Source organism: Gopherus evgoodei, chromosome 12 (genome assembly GCF_007399415.2).
Source record: "Gopherus evgoodei ecotype Sinaloan lineage chromosome 12, rGopEvg1_v1.p, whole genome shotgun sequence".
Classification (NCBI taxonomy): Eukaryota; Metazoa; Chordata; order Testudines; family Testudinidae; genus Gopherus; species Gopherus evgoodei.
Genome location: NC_044333.1, coordinates 44183537 through 44203265, shown reverse-complemented (window position 1 = coordinate 44203265; position 19729 = coordinate 44183537). Strand labels below are relative to the sequence as shown.

At 40.7% G+C, this 19729-nt stretch overlaps 1 protein-coding gene across 4 annotated transcripts in view; it reads right to left on the bottom strand.

Moving 5' to 3' along the window:
* Positions 1 to 19729, bottom strand: part of ADAT1 (adenosine deaminase tRNA specific 1) — a 38381-nt gene that overhangs the window by 2587 nt on the left and 16065 nt on the right. For 3 of the 4 annotated variants that reach the window (XM_030582106.1, XM_030582105.1, XM_030582108.1), the window contains 6 exons: positions 19474 to 19528; positions 18592 to 18722; positions 14063 to 14699; positions 11914 to 12059; positions 9308 to 9407; positions 1746 to 1832 (listed from right to left, as the gene is read on the bottom strand). In XM_030582106.1, the coding sequence (XP_030437966.1) occupies positions 1746 to 1832; positions 9308 to 9407; positions 11914 to 12059; positions 14063 to 14699; positions 18592 to 18722; positions 19474 to 19528 (1156 nt within the window). The remainder of the gene's footprint in view (positions 1 to 1745; positions 1833 to 9307; positions 9408 to 11913; positions 12060 to 14062; positions 14700 to 18591; positions 18723 to 19473; positions 19529 to 19729) is intronic. The other variant, XM_030582107.1, reaches the window with a different exon arrangement.

Here is a 19729-nt window from a genome sequence, read left to right as displayed (position 1 = left end):
CGGTCTGACAGCTTGGAAATCAATAGAAAAAATCCACTCTGAGTCAGAGCCCAGAGCAAAAGAACAGACTATGTTGTGAAGGATGGTGTGAAGGGGAAGTGGAAGGGGAATAGTGGTTTGAAGTTACCTGCTATAGTGTTTTGGTCAGTAGCAGGAAAGCAGCAGGGCAGGCTGAGTGGAGAGCTAGGTCCCCCTGCTGTACACACTAAGCTTGCATAGCCTGTATCAGAGACACTCGTATCTGTGTGTCTGCTGAACTGTGCCACAAGGAGAAGTCCAGAGACAGAAAATGACAAAGGGCAAAAATGCCACAGGAAATTACAAAACCACAGGAATCCTGAAAAGGTTTGAGATGAAAGAGTGTTATGTAAGCACCACATAGCCAGCCTTCCAATCACACAGCAGCATGCCCTCAATGCACCACACAAACCCAGCTCCTACCATCCCAGTTATGAAGTCCCGTTGGACAAACAACTGAAGTAGAACTCCCCACGCAATGCTGTGGCTAAAAGGGCAAATCCTTGGATGTTTAAAATATGTACATATCCAGCAGAAGTCGGGAGGTGGTACTGCCTCTCTCTACTCAAATAATGTTTCCACTTTTCATGTCCACACTTCAAAAAGACGTTGAAAAACTAGAGAGGGCTCAGAGGAGGAACAAAAATGATTTAAGGTCTAAAAAAAATCCCAGGAAGAGATTTAAAGAGTTCAATCTGTTCAGCTCCTCAAATATAAGGTTATGGGGCAACTAGATCACAGTCTGCAATATCTACATGGGGAGAAGATTTCTCAGGGATTTTTAAGCCTTCTGACAAAAGCATAAATGAATCCAATAGGGGGAAGTTGAAAAATTCTAACTGGAAATAAGACTTTTTTCCAAACAGTTGGGATATTTAACCTTTGGAACAGATTAATAATGGATGTGGTAGATTCATCATCACTTGGAATCATGAAATCAAGATGAGAGGTCTCTTTCTAACATATATGATCTATAGTTCAACCAGAAGTTATAGGTTTGATGCAGCAGTGGTGGACAGAGTTCTATGGCTTAAGGGCAGACTAGATGATCAGAATGGTTCTTCTGGCCTAAAAACGTACGCATTGCTTTCTTTAGTAACATAATGAAATTCCCACTAAGTAAGAGCTTCTGCTTTTAGCAAAAGTCTAGATACACAAAGCAGATACGTGAGCGGTTCACACCGGCCCCCACTCCCTATAGGCCTTCGCTGTGACCTGAACGGAGAAGCTTTTAACCCTTGACTTCTCTCTGCTGACACTAGTGCTTTTACTGGCAATTAGTAACAGCTACAACAGTGGTTTTTGTGATGTGGACACCTGTGCACTAGGAAATGCACTGAGACCCACCTAATCATTTCACAGATTCCAAACAGTGGCTAATTATCACTACTGGTTTCTGACTGTGCCAACACTGGCTGGATTTTAACCCGACTGTTTCTCATCCTTGCTCACCTGAACTAGTAAGTCCCCCCAAAACTTTTTCATACCATGATCTCACTTGAACACAAAAAGTACATTACTGCTAACTCCAACTGGATAGCAGATGTAAGAAAGCACATACCGCATTTGCCAATACCCAAATGTTGTAGCCTTAAAAAGTCAAATTTTAATGCTGATCCCAGCAGAAATAAAATTTCATTATATTGGCAGCCTCTGGTTTCATCAAAGCCATTCTTGGGATCTGTTGAGATTCTCCTTATAACCAATCAGAAAGAGTAATTCCTCACCTGAGAGATTCTGGCACATTCTCCTGTGAAATACTAGCCATCAGCCTTTGGAATACATGGAAAAGTTCCACCTTACAGATCCGGGACCTAATAGGAAGAGGAAACTGAATTCAAATCATCAGCTGTAGGATAAATAAAACCGTGTTTTTGCTGTGGACACCTGTGTCATTAGGCCTACAGCAATGGTTGATAATTTGCTCCTTCCCTCAGTTATAAACGCTTTGCCTAGGACAAGCTTACAAATGACTAGCTGTCATAACCTTAGTCCCAGATTTGGACCTTAGCGTCCAAAATATGGGGGTTAGCATGAAAACCTCCAAGCTTAGTTACCAGCTTGGACCTGGTACTTGCTGCCACCACCCAAAAAATTAGAGTGTTTTGGGGCACTCTGGTCCCCCTGAAAAACCTTCCCTGGGGACCCCAAGACCCAAATCCCTTGAGTCTCACAACAAAGGGAAATAATCCTTTTTCCCTTCCCCCCTCCAGGTGCTCCTGGAGAGATACACAGACACAAGCTCTGTGAATCCAACCAGAGTGACTCCCCCTCTCCGTTCCCAGTCCTGGAAACCAAAAGCACTTTCCTATTCCCCCAGAGGGAATGCAAAATCAGGCTAGCAAATCCAACACAGACATAGATCTCCCCTGATTTCCTCCTCCCACCAATTCCCTGGTGAGTACAGACTCAATTTCCCTGAAGTAAAGAAAAACTCCAACAGGTCTTAAAAGAAAGCTTTATATAAAAAGAAAGAAAAAATACATACAAATGGTCTCTCTGTATTAAGGTGACAAAATACAGAGTCGATTGCTTAAAAGAATATTGAATAAACAGCCTTATTCAAAAAGAATACAAATCAAAGCACTCCAGCACTTATATTCATGCAAATACCAAAGAAAAGAAACCATATAACTTACTATCTGATCTCTTTGTCCTTACACTTAGAAACAGAAGACTAGAAAGTAGAAACTACTTCTCCAAAGCTCAGAGAAAGCAGGCAGACAGAAAACAAAGACTCAGACACAAACTTCCCTCCACCCAGAGTTGAAAAAATCCGGTTTCCTGATTGGTCCTCTGGTCAGGTGCTTCAGGTGGAAGAGACATTAACCCTTAACTATCTGTTTATGACACTAGCCACCTCCCAGAGTCTTGTACATCTAGAATTGCTCTCAGGGAGAAGAAGAGGATGCCACAAGAAAGGAACTTTTAAACAAACGTGCTTTCATTTGTTTGTAAAACCTTAAAGAGTTTTGCAGATGAGGTTAATATGTTGGAGAAAATGGTCCCCTGCTTCCATTCTACGCCTTGTGGAGGTGACAGTAACTAACTTCACTTACTGGAAAAATCTGGTTAGTTATAAACACTATCTGGCATGAATTTTTTAGGGCGTTTACAAAGTTATTCCATGTTCAAACCACAAAATGGCGGTAATTTTATAAATATTTAGACAGAGGCCATAAAAATAAAATACAACTACAATTAACAGTTCTGTAGGTTTCTGAGATAATTTAGAATTGGTTTTCTAATTATAGTTTTAAATTTTTAAATAATGAGTTTGCTAGAGAAGTGAAAGGAGTGAAATGATGAGAAAGGAACAGTCATGGAAAGCCAAAAGGGAGAGGTAATCATTCATACAATCACCTTAGAACAGCCGTAGGCTAGTGTACCCTGACAAAAGACAGCAGTGGGATACTATAGAAAAGCGAATCAGAATTTTGTATAAGGAGCATTTTCTGGCCTCTCTCTTTCTGTCTGCGTTCAGCAGTGGCATGGGAGTCTGGAATGGTATGCTTACTTTTACAATTCACATTAGCACAGCCCAGACAAAGACCCTTTGTTAATTTCTTGAACGATGTAAAGGGATCCGTAATGATTTAACTTCTGCTGTTCCATCCAAGCTCCCCACTCTCCTTTCCCTTCACTTGAAGTGATACATTGATAAAGCTGTAAAGCTATCCTAGCCAGTACTATGTCAGACTGCAGAGGGGACATTTCAATATCCCCCCAGCATCCTGTGCACGAGACTATGCCCCTGCCAGCCCACATCCATATCAGACACAAGGGGCTCGGCACCAAACATTGAACAAGAGAACAACCCATAAGACTTTGACAGAACTGCCAACAATTACATTATTTATCATGAATAAAAACCCTCAATAAGACAGATGGGGGCGAAGGGGATAAAAATCCTGCCCTGCCTCACGGGGTGCCAGGCAGACACATTCATTACTGGCTGCGAGGCACTCGGACGGTATAGTAATGTGATATCAAAAGGCCCATCAGTAAATAAGGAAAGTGAGTGCCATTTGAAAATGATGATTTATAAAGGAAGGCCTAGAAGGTTGAGTTTGTTAAATAGGTTTTTTCCTGACAATTTTTTAACCTTAGAAATAGCAGGAATATCAAGTCATCTCTTCCCTGTTTTTGCCAGAAGACTTTTTGGAGAACCCAGGAAAGTAGAATGGGGAATGCCTTCAGCCTTAAATGAATGCTTAGACTATTGAGCCTTTAACAAAGATAATTTATTCTGTTTAGTGGTTTGGTTAATTTTTATTAATAAAAGCCAAAAAAAAAAAAAAAAAGACTGTATAAAACTGCTTCCTCCTTCAGTTAATCAGGTTTCACTTCCTTTGTATCCGTTATGTCATAATCCTAAATGCCATAAAGAGCCAATTATATAATTTTAGTAGTAATAGTCATCCATAAAGTCTTCCATGAAAAACAGTAGACAAGACATGAATTTTTAATGTAACAAACTAAGCCTTTACGTTAGAAAATAAACTTTTGCGCTTTAGTCAAAAAGAAAGAAAAGGGTATACACACCCCTTTGCAGGTCAAGCAACACTGGATGTTTTTTTCAAATGTGTTAAATTAGTGCAAATGGAGAGAGTCCTACTTAGCCACAGAATAGATATAGGATGGAGCACAGTATTGTAAGCTTCCCTCACACCATCTATCAGCTCACTCGTTCAGGATGAGAGGTTAATTCAATCTCCATAGTCCATTCAGTTTGTGGCCTCTCTGGTCTGACTTTATTGCAATTATATAAAGTGTACTTATCCACAGTTCTAGGAGCAGGTATTATTATTTAACATGTTTATTATGACAGTGCCTAACGGCCTGCCAAGAACAGGACCAGGCGCTGTATAAATAAAGAGCAGCAGACAGTCCCTGCCCTGAAGAACTTAACAGTGTAACTAGACCAGATAGACACAGGGTGGGGGAAGGAATAGAACACACCAGCAGAGTGAGCAATGTGATGACAGCAAACAGCATTTTAGTTCCACTTTTGGGGAGGAATGGGGAGGAAGGCAGATAGGGGGGCTACTTAAGAGGAGTTAAGCTAAAGGGAAAGAAAAGGGAAGGAGAATGAGGGGGACAGGGCAGGGGAGAAGAGGGTCAAAGAGGCAGACGTAGAGTGAAGATGAGGGGAGGAGACAGAGAGGGATGGAACAACCAGCCAATCAGCACAGAGGAGGAAGAGTCCAATTAAATTGCAGAAAGATCTAAGGATCCATAGGTCCAAAAGGTTCCTGGTTCTGCTCCCATGGGCTTGTGTCTCTGGCTAGTTCCTCTCACTGTACATACAAACAATTTGTATAAAATGTACAAACAATTTACAAAAATACTTAAAAAGTCAAATAGGATCATCTATATTATTTTCTCCCAAATACCACACTTAAGTTATAAAGCTCTTGGTCCTCCTGTTCCTAGAGAGGAGCTGGAAACATTGTACAGTGGGCTTTTAATAAAGGTAAACAGCAGTTCTAAGTCAAGGAGATTTTTCTCCTACTCTCCTTCCGTAAGACTAAATCTAGGATTCTCCTCCCCATCACCTCACTCACTACTGCTCAGTTCCCAGCCCATGGGAAAACAGACAGGCCATACAAGGCACCAGTTAAGGGATTGGTGATGTGAACACCTGACTACAGTACCAGAACATGGCCAAGACTGCCAACTATTTTCCCATTTATCTGCCTGGTGAGTTTTGCCTACATGCTCAGGGTCTAACTGATCACCATATTTGAGATCAGGAAGGAATTTTCCTCCAGGTCAGCTTGGCTGAGACCCTGGGGGCTTTTTGACTTCCTCTGCAGCCTGGGTCACAGGTCATGTGCAGGTTTAAACTAGTGTAAATGGTGAATTCTCTATAACTTGAAGACTTTAAACCATGATGTGAGGACTTCAGTAACTTGGTTAGAGGTCTGTTTCAGGCATGGGTGAGGTTCTGTGGCCTGCATTGTGCAGGAGGTCAGACTAGATGATCACGATGGTCCCTTCTAACCTTAAAGTTTATGAGTCTACTTTCAAACAGGCTACTGAACAAGCAGCAACTTTTGGTCATCACTCACCTGAACTGGAACTGAACCAGCAACCCACAGGCAAAAGTCTATATCCTATCATCAATTCTGAGCTATCACATCCCAACTTATCAGCATCTTCAATGTGTCAATCCCCAGACACATTCATGTTACAGAAACCAGCAGTCTCATCCAAAGTACTGCAATTTTTCAAAAGTTTTTCAAGAGACATTATTAAGGGCACAAGAGCAAACTATCACACTGCATGGGAAAGATAGGAAATATGGCAAGAGACCAACCTGGCTTAACCAGGAGATCTTCAATGATCTAAAACTCAAAAAGAGTCCTGCAAAAAGTGGAAACTTGGTCAAATTACAAAGGATGAATATAAACAACACAAGTATGTAGGGACAAAATTTAAAAAGCCAAGGCACAAAACAAGATCAAACTAGCTACAGACATAAAAGGAAAGAAGGAAACATTCTACAAATACATTAGAATCACGAGCAAGACCAAGGACAGAGTAGGCCTGATAGTCAATGAGGGGGGAAAGACAATAACAGAAAATATGGAAATGGCAGAGGTGCTTAATGACTTCTTTGTTCTGGTTTTCACCAAGAAGGGTGGTGGTGATTGGGCATCTGACATAGTGATTGCCAGTGAAAATGAGGTAGGATCAGAGTCTAAAATAGGGAAAGAACAAGTCAAAAATTACTTAGATAAGTTAGATGTCTTCAACTCACCAGGGCCTGATGAAATGCATCATAGAATTCTCAAGGAGCTGACTAAGGAGATATCTGAGCCATTAGCAATTATCTTTCAAAAGTCATGGAAGATGGGAGACATTCCACAAGACTGAAAAAGGGCAAATATAGTGCCAACTGAGGAGATATCTGAGCCATTAGCAATTATCTTTCAAAAGTCATAGAAGATGGGAGACATTCCAGAAGACTGGAAAAGGGCAAATATAGTGCCTATCTATAAAAAGGGAAATAAGGACAACCCGGGGAATTACAGACCAGTCAGTTTAAATTCTGTACTCGTCTCAAACCAACCTGATAGCTTTCTTTGACAGGGTAACAAACCTTGTAGATAGGGGTGAAGTGGTGATGTGGTATATCTTGACTTTAGTAAGGATTTTGATACTGGCTCACATGACCTTCTCATAAACAAACAAGGGAAATACAACCTAGATTCAGCTACTATAAGGTGAGTGCATAACTGGTTGGAAAATCGTTCCCAGAGAGTAATCACCAGTGGTTCACAGACATGCTGAAAGGGCATATCGAGTGGGGTCCCGCAGGGATCGGTTCTGGGTCCAATTCTGTTCAATATCTTCATCAATGATTTAGATAATGGCATAGAGAGTACACAAAGTTTGAAGATGATACCAAGCTGGGAGGGGTTGCAAGTGCTTTGGAGGATAGGATTAAAATTCAAAATTATCTGGACAATGATCTGAAGTAAATAGCATAAATTTAATAAGGACAAATACAAAGTACTCCACTTAGAAAGGAACAATCAGTTGCACACATACAAAATGGGAAATGACTGCCTAGGTAGGAGTACTGCAGAAAGAGATCTGGGGATCATAGTGGATCACAAGCTAAATATGAATCAACAGTGTAACGCTGTTGCAAAAAAACAAACAAACATAATTCTGGGATGTGTTAGCAGGAGTACTGTAAGCAAGATAAGAGAAGTAATTCTTTCACTCTACTCCATGCTGATTAGGCCTCAACTGGAGTATTGTGTCCAATTCTCAGTGCCACATTTCAGGAAAGATGTGGACAAATTGGAGAAAGTCCAGAGAAAAGCAACAAGAATGATTAAAGGTCTAGAAGACATGGCCTATGAGGGAAGATTGAAAAAACCTGGGTTTGTTTAGTCTGAAAAAGAGAAGACAGAGGGGACATGATAACAGTTTTCAAGTACATAAAAGGTTGTTACAAAGAGAGGGAGAAAAATTCTTGTTCTTAACCTCTGAGGATAGGACAAGAAGCAATGGGTGTAAATTGCAGCAAGGGCAGTTTAGGTTGGACATTAGGAAAAACTTCCTAACTGTGAGAGTGGTTAAGCACTGGAATAAATTGCCCAGGGAGGCTGTGGGATCTCCATCATTTGGGATTTTTAAGAACAGGTTGGACAAACACCTGTCAGAGATGGTCTAGATAATACTTAGTCCTGCCTTGAGTGCAAGGGACTGGACTAGATGACTTCTCGAGGTCCCTTCCAGTTCAGTGATTCTATGATAATACCGTAAGAAATTTTTCATGCCAAACTGGTCAGGACAGGACAAAAGAGCAATCTCGTCTAAAAAGTACAGCCTTGAGGACAGAGGTCAGCTTCCATTTTTGACATGTTAATGACCACAGAAGAGCAAGTGTCATGGGAAAAAGTAAGACAGAGGTGCTAGAAATAAACCACAAGTGTTCTAGCTTCCAATAAAGTGATTACACTTCACACAAAGCAGGCAGAAATAAGATTTGCAGCCTGCAAGGGAAAACACACATCTCAGACAAGTGCAACCAAAGAAATCAATTACTCCAACAATAAAGGAACACTGGAACAATCCTCACCAAAAAGGGGATGGCCACATGTGACAATTCTATCAAATAACAGGCTCATCTCCTACCCAATAACCAGGATGGAGGCCACTGCCCTCTGCTAGGCAGAGAATGACAATTTAGTCTACATCCTCAACAAAAGATTCTGATTTCATTTAAAAATATCCCCCCTTGCTTTAATTATTAGAAAAATTCTATTAGGCAAAGGTAACAAGAAACATCTCAGTGAAGGGGTTAAGCCTATAAACACACAGATTGAACCTGTCCTGTCCCGTCCCTACTCTCTATTCTGTGCATTAGAAGCATTGTCTGGAATGGAACAAACGTGGGGATTTCTGCCCCATTGCTTTACCCCCAACGATACCGACAGTCTCTATACACCACACTCTATGTCAAAGTAAAAAAGAGAGGGGAACATACATTGATAAGAAGGGATAAGGGGAGGGATAGCTCAGTGGTTTGAGCATTAGCCTGCTAAACCCAGGGTTGTGAGTTCAATCCTTGAGGGGGCCACTTAGGGATCTAGGGCGAAAATCAGTACTTGGTCCTGCTAGTGAAGACAGGGGTCTGGACTCAATGACCATTTGAGGTCCCTTCCAGTTCTAGGAGATATAGCTATATCTCCAGTAATTTTACTTTTTTTAAAATTTTAAGGATACACTCCCAGAGGGACATCACAAACCCTTACTACCACCACACCTGGTCTGGCGACTTCCGATTCCTTTCTTTGTTGTTCCCTGCTTGAAGCCATTTGAGGTGACATCTAGAGGTTGCTCAGGGACAGCACTCCAGCTGATAGCTGGGGAAAAAAGATCATGAACAAGGAGATTCTCAACAGAAAATCACAACTCTCAATACTGCAAATCAGAAGGGTTTGTGATGCCAATACACCATTACCCAGACTAATTCAGGTAAACTTAAATGAAAATGCCACTAGCATTGTAATCTTTCCAGTCCCATCAGGGATGAGTCTGGAGTTTCATACAGAAACATTTTGATTAAACATTCCTTCCCTTCCCAATAACCCACTAGACTCCTGAGACAGACAAAAAATTAGAGATGGCAAAGACCAATCAAGTCATCTAGGGGCAGATTTTCAAAGGTATATAAGAACCTAAAGATGCTGATAGGCACCTAGTGGGATTTTCAGAAGCATCTATTTACATCTTTAGACACCTAAATACCTATAACATCTGGCCCTTAGTCTCTCTTCTCCACGAGGCAGGAGAGTTCCCTTCAATATATTGTCATGTTTTGGCCAAACACATTTTAAGTGACCCAGACAACCAGGCTTCCCGTTGCTTTGCTTGAGATATTAGATTGCGGAATATTCCATCTCATGGCAAAAGTTTTGCATACTAGTCAGCCTATATTCTTGCTGCTGCCTCCCCCCACCTCCATCCCACCTTAAATAATTCCTCAACCTTTTTTACACATATATCTTTCAAATATTGGTAGACATATCCTTAAAAGTTATATCAGAAATTAGCGAACAGATATAGGCTCAGTAGAAGAGCAAGGAAAAGTTGATATTTATCTATCCCTCTCCCCTATACTTTTGTCTGTTTCTATTCATCTTAGATTGTAAGGTCTCTGATGCTAGGACTATATATTCTTATATGGGTTGAAAGTGCCTAGCACTGTGTGAGTGCTATTGTAATATAATACACAAATAATAATAATAAAAAACACTAGCTACAGCTCCTTTACTCTCTCCTTACGAATCTCTACAGCCTCATGATAAGTTATTTTTGTTTGTCTCTGATTTCCTTCTTTTTTTTGGTCTTCCTGGTAACATGGCACAGATGCAGTTGTATCGAGCAGCATACGGAGAACCCACAGCTGTTCAGCTCCCTGATGCAATGCCTCTGTGGGAGCAGCTCAAAATTGCAATGGTTTTTTAGCTGCAGTATTGCACTATTGCGTCTAAGGTTCCTCTTCAGATTATCTTTTTGCAGATGAATCAGCTGCATTTTTCCAGGAGAAATCTTATTTTGTTATTTCCTGGAAATGTTTCTAATCTCTATTTTAGTTATTTCGAGTCCTTATCACCACAGTAGCTAAATATATGCCTCACTGGCATTTGCAATATCCTCCAATTTAGTGAATGTTATTAATATACTGTTTCTTTCCTATTCTACTCTACCAATGAAGTTGCTAAATCAAACCAATCGTAACACAGAAATCTTTGGCAACCAAATGGCCAGAGGTGGTTCATACATTGCTGGCATGTCTTCAGCCCATGAAGGAGCTATTGCCACACCCAGAGTCTCTTTTCAGGTCAGTTTTATTTTCTAAACACAAGTAAAACACAAAACAGTTCCTCAGCCCATGATAGGCTACAGCTCCCAGGGGATTTTCCCTTTGCTTATCTCAGTCCTTCCTGATTCAGGCCCTCCTGCAGGATTCTTCCTTGCTCTTTTAACTGACCACCACCTCCCAGGGCTTGCCCCTCTCACCTAACTCCGAAAAGGTTCCCACTGCCTCCTCTCCCAACAGACTCTCTGCTGTGCTCCCACTTCCTTACTGACAATCTCTCCCTTTATAGCCCCAGATGCTGCCCTGCTCTCTTAACTAGCCAAACTGGGAGCACCTGGACCTGCTTATTTAAGCACCCATCCAACCTGTGACATGGCTATTATTTTGTTTACAATCCTTCCACCAATTTTCTTCATGGGTCAGTATTCCCAGGCACATCTCCATTAAACATTCCAAGTCAATTTTCAGCTAAGCCAAAGAAGTATATGGTAGCAGATGGTACATGTGGTATACAGATGGAGAGAAACTGCATATTACACATGTGGTGGTGACATCCATTTAATACTTTGCAAAGGCATGAGAATAAACTGTGAAACCACGCAATGACCTGCTTAACTCACTCACTGCCACCGATAAATATGGCAGACATCTCAGACTCATCCCAATAAAACTTTTACATAATGCTATTTTGTATTCTCTCTCTCACTCTCTCTCTCTATATATATAGGAATTGCTAGCTGGTGTGGATCTGATCCAGTATGGCAACTCCTGCATTCCTACACCAACGAGAATGCATAACTAACTGAAACAAGGACATAATCTTATTGATGTCAATTCCTCTGTGAAGTGTCTTCAGCACACTTCAGGAGCTGTATGAATAATTTAATATTAATCATAATTACTAATGATGATGAAGTCTTGGCATAAAAGCGATCTCTTGCTGCATAAAACCCTAAAGAGATCAGGCTTCAGGACACATGTACCAAGTCATGCCATTTACTCTTTGCTCTTTGTAGGTATTTAAGGAATCGGTTCAAGTCACTCACCGGCACCACAAGGAACAAGCTTTGCTTTGCCATTAGCATGAGCTGTCTGAATTGCATGGCGGCTATGTTTAAACTGAAGATTTGACTGCAACATTTTCACATCTTGAACATGGAAACCATCAGGTAAAAATGAGATGTGCTGACACCTACAGTAGATATGGAAAAATGCAAGTCACTTGAAAGTCTGATACTTCAGCAGACTCCCAGGTATAACCCTGCAACCTCCACTTAATGAAACTGAAATGCTATGAACTCAGAACAGATGCAAGGAAATACTTTACCAAGCAACTTTTGTTTGATCGGTAGAACTCTGTGCCTCATGACATTGCTGAACCAAATAGCTTAGTAAAGCCTTATCTATACTAGAAAATGTCACCAATTTCATTTTAAAAGAGATCTAATTAAATTGGTGCAAACTCCTAATGTAGACAACTTAAGGTAAATCAAATAAGCAAGAGTTAAAAGTTTAAATATGCACAATTTGCATCAGTTAGCTATCCTTGGAAACTAGGCATCCATCATTGCATTGACAGACTATTCCACAATCTAAGAAACAACTTCTTAGTTAGGAGCTGTATCACATATTCTCAGAATAAAACCAGGAGTAATATAATTAAATTAAGGATAAATCATATTCTTTATTTTAACATCTTTTATTTTGTAAGGTACAGAGCGAGTGAGGAAAGGTCTCCACCAGAATCCATGCCTCGTGCACTTTGTAAATAAAATTATTTTCCTGGACTGTGGGGCAAACATAGATTGGAACACAGTACCAGAAGAAACAATCTTAGATACACAGTATGTGTAAGTAAAAACTGTAGTATATTATATTATTATTCCTGAAGGAATTCTAAGCCAAAAAAAAAAAAAAATTCTGTGCACATTATTTTAAAATTCTGCAAATTTTATTTGTCAATAAATAAATGTAGAGGCTCCCGCATGATATGTGATCATCTAAGACTGTATCAGAATGCCGCTGCACAAAAAGGCAAAATTAAGGTAGCATGGCCAACCTTAATTTTGGCATTTCCAAACTTTTGAGAGCTTGATTTTACAACGTTAATTGTCTTCTAATGTATTTTTTTTAATGACATTTCCTGGAGTTTGTAAAAAGAAAACTGAAGAAACAGAAATTTTAACATATAGAATTATACTGATCCCTGCATGGGCAATCAGCAGGTTCCAAACCCAAGACATTTAAATCCACAGCACAGACCTCTGCCAGTTAAATTAAAAAAGTGACTGACAGCAGTAATATATTGTTATCCTCTATGTTTTAAAAGAAAATTGATATTTCTAAATTTGGCCTTCCCTGGTTTTGCTGGAGAGCCACTGTGGAGGCCTGAATATGTATCATGTGCCCTGACAGCTTAACTGAAGGGAAGCTGGATAGGTTTTGAACCAAACAAAGAAACCCTAATATTCAATGGTCTTAAGTGTTAAAAAGGCATTAACAAAAACTTCTTAAACAGTTGTAAACAGTCTGACTAAAAATCTTTCCCTCTCAACTGCTGCAGCACTAAGTCATGTGTGACACAATGTCACTGGATCTACTGTCACCAGGGAATCTTCCTGCATAGACAAGTCCTGAATTTCAAATGTCAAAAGCAAGTAGGAAACAAAAAATTATTTTGATAAAATTCTTGCAAGCCCTTCTTTGTACCTCATTTAAAAAAATGTGCAAACCCAGTATCAATCTCAGTAGGTCCCTTTAAGAAGGGGCCAGAGCGACAAATTTGAGAGTACTGGGAGCAATATCAGAAGAAAAAGAACCATTGGTGGAACTGTCTATAATGCGAAAAGGAAGGAAGGAGAGACAGCAGGGATCGAACAGAAAGGAGGTCATTTTCTTCAGGGACTGCATGATGATAGGGGGATTAGGATTAGATCAAAGGATTAAGAACAGCAAGAGTTAGAAACCCAAGAAGTGTTTCCTGGAGAACATCAAATTCTCATTACTGATTCATCAGGAGCAGTCACCTTCCCTCTAAACCACACATGGCTGCTTCATCACTTTGATCTCTCTGCTGATTGTCTGACTGAGCACTGCAAACTTTCTAATACCCATGTCCCTACACCACACTGACAGGCATTGCTCTCCATGACTCAGTCTTGATACTCTCTTCCTGGTCTTCTATGGATCAAGTACCTTTCAATAACTGCTCTCTGCATGACCTCTTGGCTATATGGGCATTTCCCCACTACAATCGCTGAGAGATACACCGGGTGCTGTAGGAAATGCATCAAGAGGGCTCCTTGACAGCCCAGTACATTCCAGCGAGCTAGTTTATCACTGCAGGACATGGAGCAGGTCCTGTCTCCACGGCCTGGCTTCACTCGTAGTAACCCAACATGATGATATTTTACCCCTGGTCTCCGAGCATCATCTCTCTCTCCCAGCACACACTTTGCTCCGGTTCTATAAACATCCATCACTGTCGCTCCTATTAGTCCGGTCTCCTTAGCACACGTTAAGATCTCTCTTTGTCCATCTGTAATAAATTCAGAGCGGCTGGTATCTGTGTCTTGTACGTTTTGTTGATTGCCAGGAACATACTGCACAGCTATTCTCTCAGTGACCTCACATGCAGAATCACTGATGACAGTTTTCATTCTCTTGGTCACATGATCACTTGCAGTTTCCTCTGTTTTCCTTTTATTTTCTGGACCCACAGGATCATGGTTGCCACTGCAATCTGCTGAATGACTTGTTGGATCTTTTCTACTAACCAGCTCACAAGGCTGGTCCTCTGGTTTGGTCATTGGAATAATGGAGGCATCTCCACCTAGAAGAAAGGAAGTTACATTAGCACTGGCCTAGAAAGAGATTTCTGCTTCTCCTTGCCATTTAATGCAGACCCCTTCAGAGATAAGGCAACCACCACGTGTTTTTAAAGATTTGAACAACAACAAAAAAAGTACCAGGGAGAATAACCTCTTCAAATGACACTGCACTATACTTTAATTAGACTTGAATGAGAATTCAGACATGTTTTACATTTAATTCAAGGAGCCCTCACGCTCCTCCAGCAATGGACCTATCCCCTATCCTGAAGGAACCAACTCTTGTTTCACAAGGTAAGAACTAAATTCAGGTTCCATATGCGTTCAGTCAGTGGGTACCTTCACTGTTCCATTAATGGACATGCAAAAAACTTTGTTAACCTGGAGTAAAGATTGCAGATGCTCACGGTTTCCCTGTGCTTCTTGTACCCTTCCACAATGGGAGATTTTCAATTCCCAAAACTTAGCTGTTGACTAATCAAGAAATGAGGACAGTCCCTTTACAAGAAGATTAACATTACAAAAAACAAATCACAAAGGTTGGAAAGAGTTGGGACAAAGCTTTTGAAAATCTCACCCTAAAACTACCTACTCTAAAAAGTTAGCTGAGTAATGAAAACACTAAGTTTCCTGTTAACACCAATGAGGAAAATGTAACTTTCTTACTGAGCAATCTAGAGGAAAGAGGAACAGGTGGAGTCATTTGTGGCAAGGACATGGCTATAATCAACTATCATGTTGGAAAGAGGGGAACAGATGGAGTTGTGAACTGTCTGGGTGTTTGTTTGATAGAATATAGGGCTAATAGCCATTAATGGACTTAACCTTCATGAATTTATCCAGTTCTCTTTTAAACGCTCTTATAGTCCTAGCCTTCACAACCTCCTCAGGTAAGGAGTTCCAAAAGTTGACTGTGCCTTGTGTGAAGAAGAACTTCCTTTTATTTAGTTTCATTTGGTGACCTCTAGTTCTTGTATTCTGGGAATAAGTAATTAACTTTTCCTTATCTACTTTCTCCACATCACTCATGATTTTAAATACCTCATCACAGTGGTTGGCAACCTTTCAGCAGTGGTGTGCCGAGTCTTCATTTATACACTCTAATTTAAGGCTTTGCGTGCCAGTAATACATTTTAACGTTTTTTAGAAGGTCTCTCTCTAAGTCTATAATATATAACCAAACTACTGTTATATGCAAAGTAAACAAGGTTTTCAAAATGTTTCAGAAGCTTTAAAATTAAATTAAATTAAAATGCAGATCTTATCAGTTTAGTGTGATCCTTGCCCTTGCTTTTCCTCGCTGAGTCTTCCAATGTCTGGCATGTATTTGGATACTTTAAGCTGCACACAGGCTTCTGAGTGATCACTTGTTAACCGGCTCCGAGAGGGAAAGAGGACAGATTTCATGTGTGAAAATACCTGTTCACACAGGTATGTGGATCCAAATGCTGAAAGCATTGCAAACGCAATTTTCTTCAAACAGGTAAATTTGACTGGCAGGGATGTCCAGCAGGTCAGAATAGAGGTCCCATGATCTCTCTTGGTGGCTTCAAGTGCACTCTGCAGATCCACAAACTTTGATGTCCACAATTCTGAGCTTTTTAACTGAATGAGTTGCATTTCGAAATCTTCAATACCCATGCACTGAAATACAGACAAATCCAAGTCGCTTTCGTTGAACTTTTCAGATTTAATTAGAAAAGAAAGCATTGGGCCAAATTGCTGGAAATCTTGAAATCTGTCAGAAAATTCTGATTGCAGTTCTTGCATGTACTTTCCAATCTCATCGACATTGACAGAACAACGTGTTGATAGCACTTTTATGAGTTAGAAATAGCAGAAAGTAGAAGTTTGAATATCCCTGGAAAAAAATGCTAAGTTTCACAACAAATGCTTTCCAGGCTTCATAAAGATCCAGAACTGTTTGCTCTGCACCCTGGAGACAGAGGTTGAGTTTGCTTAGGTGAGCGGTGATATCAGTTAGAAACATGAGCTTACACAGTCATTTGTCATCATCCAGTTAGGGGTAGTTTTGTTCTTTTTCCGACAAAAAGGCCTTGATTGCATCAAAACAGTTTATAAAGTGCACCAAAACCTTGCCACAACTTAGCCACCGAATGATGCTGTGAAGTGGGATGTCGTTATAAGCACTGTCCATCTCTTCTAGCAGTGCTTGAAATTGTCTGTGAGTCAAAGCAGATCGAGCAACAAGGAAATTCACAATTCGCACCACTGTATTCATCACATTATTAAGCTCTGAATTAGAAATTTTAGCACACAGGTTTTCTTGATGGATGATATAGTGAAATTTGACTGTCGGATGGCCAATTTGATCTTCAAGCAACTTTACAAATCCCTTCTGTTTTCCGACCGTGGCAGGAGCACTATCTGTTGTCACACAAAGTATTTTTCTGATGTCAACTCCTCGTTCTTCAAAATGGTTTACAAAACTTTCCAGTATATCTTCCCCCTTTGTTGTGCCATGCAGGGGTTTTAAGCAACAAAGTTCCTCTTGGATTTCATCGAAAGCACAGTATCTTGCAACAACTGCCAAACGTGGAACGTCGTTTATATCTACACTCTCATCAACTGCAACACTAAACACTGCTGTCTCTTTCAATATTAACCTGGTAATGTGGCTGGCTTTTTGGTGTCAGAAGAACATTAGTATAGTAAACAGAGTTTTTAAATAACTTCTCACTGTACTGGACCTATGTGACTGGGAGCCAGAGAACTGGAATGCAATAAAGGGGGCTGTGTGATTTCTTTTTAGCTTCTTGATAACCAGTGTGAGGGAAACAGGAGCAGTTTGTGACTGATTGGTGAGTCTAATTTCAGTGTTAACCACCAGTTTTTGGAGCATCTGCTCTCCTTTTTGTCGTCTACTATGATCTTAGCATTCTCAGCGAGGCACTCCGTGTCACACCTAGAACAGGAAGGGGCTGATACATAGCTGACAGAACATAACCCTAAATACCCTTCCTTCTCTTCCTGCACTTAGATTTGAAGATCCAAATTCCTGTCCCAAATCTATGTTAGTGAAGAAGACTGGATCAGTTTGTTGAATCAAAATGGTGGAAAATCATGGATGTAAATTCACAGTTTGTTGCTTTTTAGAAGGTCTGCATTCTGACCATGCCAGTTCCTTCCCAGTCAAGCATGTTTTAGCATATTTGGAATGTTTTAGTAAAACCTTTGTAGTAGGGTCAGTCTTAAAAAAGCAAACCTGGGACAAAAGTGTATGTGTATCTAAGGGCACATATGAAACATCAATAGGCCTAACTACTTAGTAGCTTGGGGACTCGTGTTCTTGGGTTTCGCTTATAGAATTGCAACACTGTCATTTTGGACACTGCATCTTTTTATGCTGGGGGAATAAATCTGCTGTGAAGCAAGTCATACAGCATGGGGTTTGGATTTTATAAAAAAAATCCTACTAATTTTTTGGATTTTGGGGGGCACTGGAGAATAAAATAATTATCTTTAGCCAACAGAGTATAATAAATGCACTTGGGCTCCCTATGAGAGGTGAGTAGGCAGGTAAAGCAAAGCAACAAGGAAAAATGACAGGCTTTTAGTATGACAGAACCACTGGAAGATACTAGTTTTGGGGCAAGAAAATGGTGGCCCATGTCTCTATCTAATCAGGGGAGACTGAAGCACTTGTATGTACTGAGCCAGGTACTGGCTTATACATATGCTCCCTTCCCATATCAATATACCCAATAGAGTAGAAAGTGCAGTGCACCAATTTGGCAGGCCAATGCTGATTCACTGCATATGTTACTGATATGAAGGAGGCTGGCTCACCCTCTCTCAGCCATGGTTGGGGTAGCTGGCTCAGATGCACCAGGCAGGGATGAGAACATGAATGATTGGCTCTTATGTACTTACAAGGGGTATGGCTGCAGAAAAAAATAAAGGTGATGTGTGGTTTGAGTTTCCATTTCCCAATCTCAGTCCCTGGGCTGAAGATGCTGCCCTGTTGGTGTGAGACTGCCAGCCACAGCTGGTGGATGAGATACCTGGAGGGCAAGAAAGGGTTACTGAGAATCACTCCCTTAACTTAGGACAGAGGAAGAAGTAAAGATAATTAAATTAAGGTCCACAAATGGAGCCCTGCACTAATACAAAATTTGTATCCATATCCAATCCATGATCCACAAAAGTGATCTGTGGATATTTATAGATTTGCAGGGCTTTAAATATATAAAATTTGGATCTGCATCCAGCCACAATCCGCAAAAAATGGTTCATGGATATCTACGGATTTGCAGGGCTCTACCCACAAACCTCTAGCCAGTTGACACTGAAGTGCACTACAGTGAATCAAGTGGCTGGTTAGTCTTCTGTAGGCAGATAGGATCCAAAAGTCTCCACAAGGACACCTGCTGTCTGATCAGAAGCTTCATAATGAGCCCAAAAGACCTGGAATCAGCCCCATGTGAAGAGTTATTTTTGCAAAGTCTGTATACAATGGGCAGGAAGAAGCCTGGGTGTGTAGGAGAGGAGAGGGGCACCAAAGGGAAAAAAAAAACAGACCTGTGCACAGGACAGAAATATATTGCCTGTGGAAGGAACATGAGAGGTGCTAGCCTCTCCCATTCTCTTCTTGCACAGCTTAGCTCATTGGAAAGGGGAAAGGGGCTGTGTTCCAAATGTTATAGGTGAAGGACACATATATTTACATTACAATAGCGTAAACGTCCTGAGGAAAGTGGATATGACCAAACAGACCACTGAACAGATAACACCACAGGGGGCTTAACATCTCACCTCTGAAAACTCCTCTTGGCAATGACTTCAGCATGACTGTCGTTGAGAATATCCCCTGCAGCAGCATCCAAAAAAAATTAAATAATCCAACATTACTGTGGACCAGACAGAAGGATAAAGTCACACGCAACAAGTATAGCACCATCTAATGAGGTAGACTTGTGCAGTCTGCCAGTCCTCCCCAGCATTTTGTGGGTCTGACACTAGTATTAGTGCAGTTGTTTGAACTAGATTATCCTATGGTATTAAAACAACT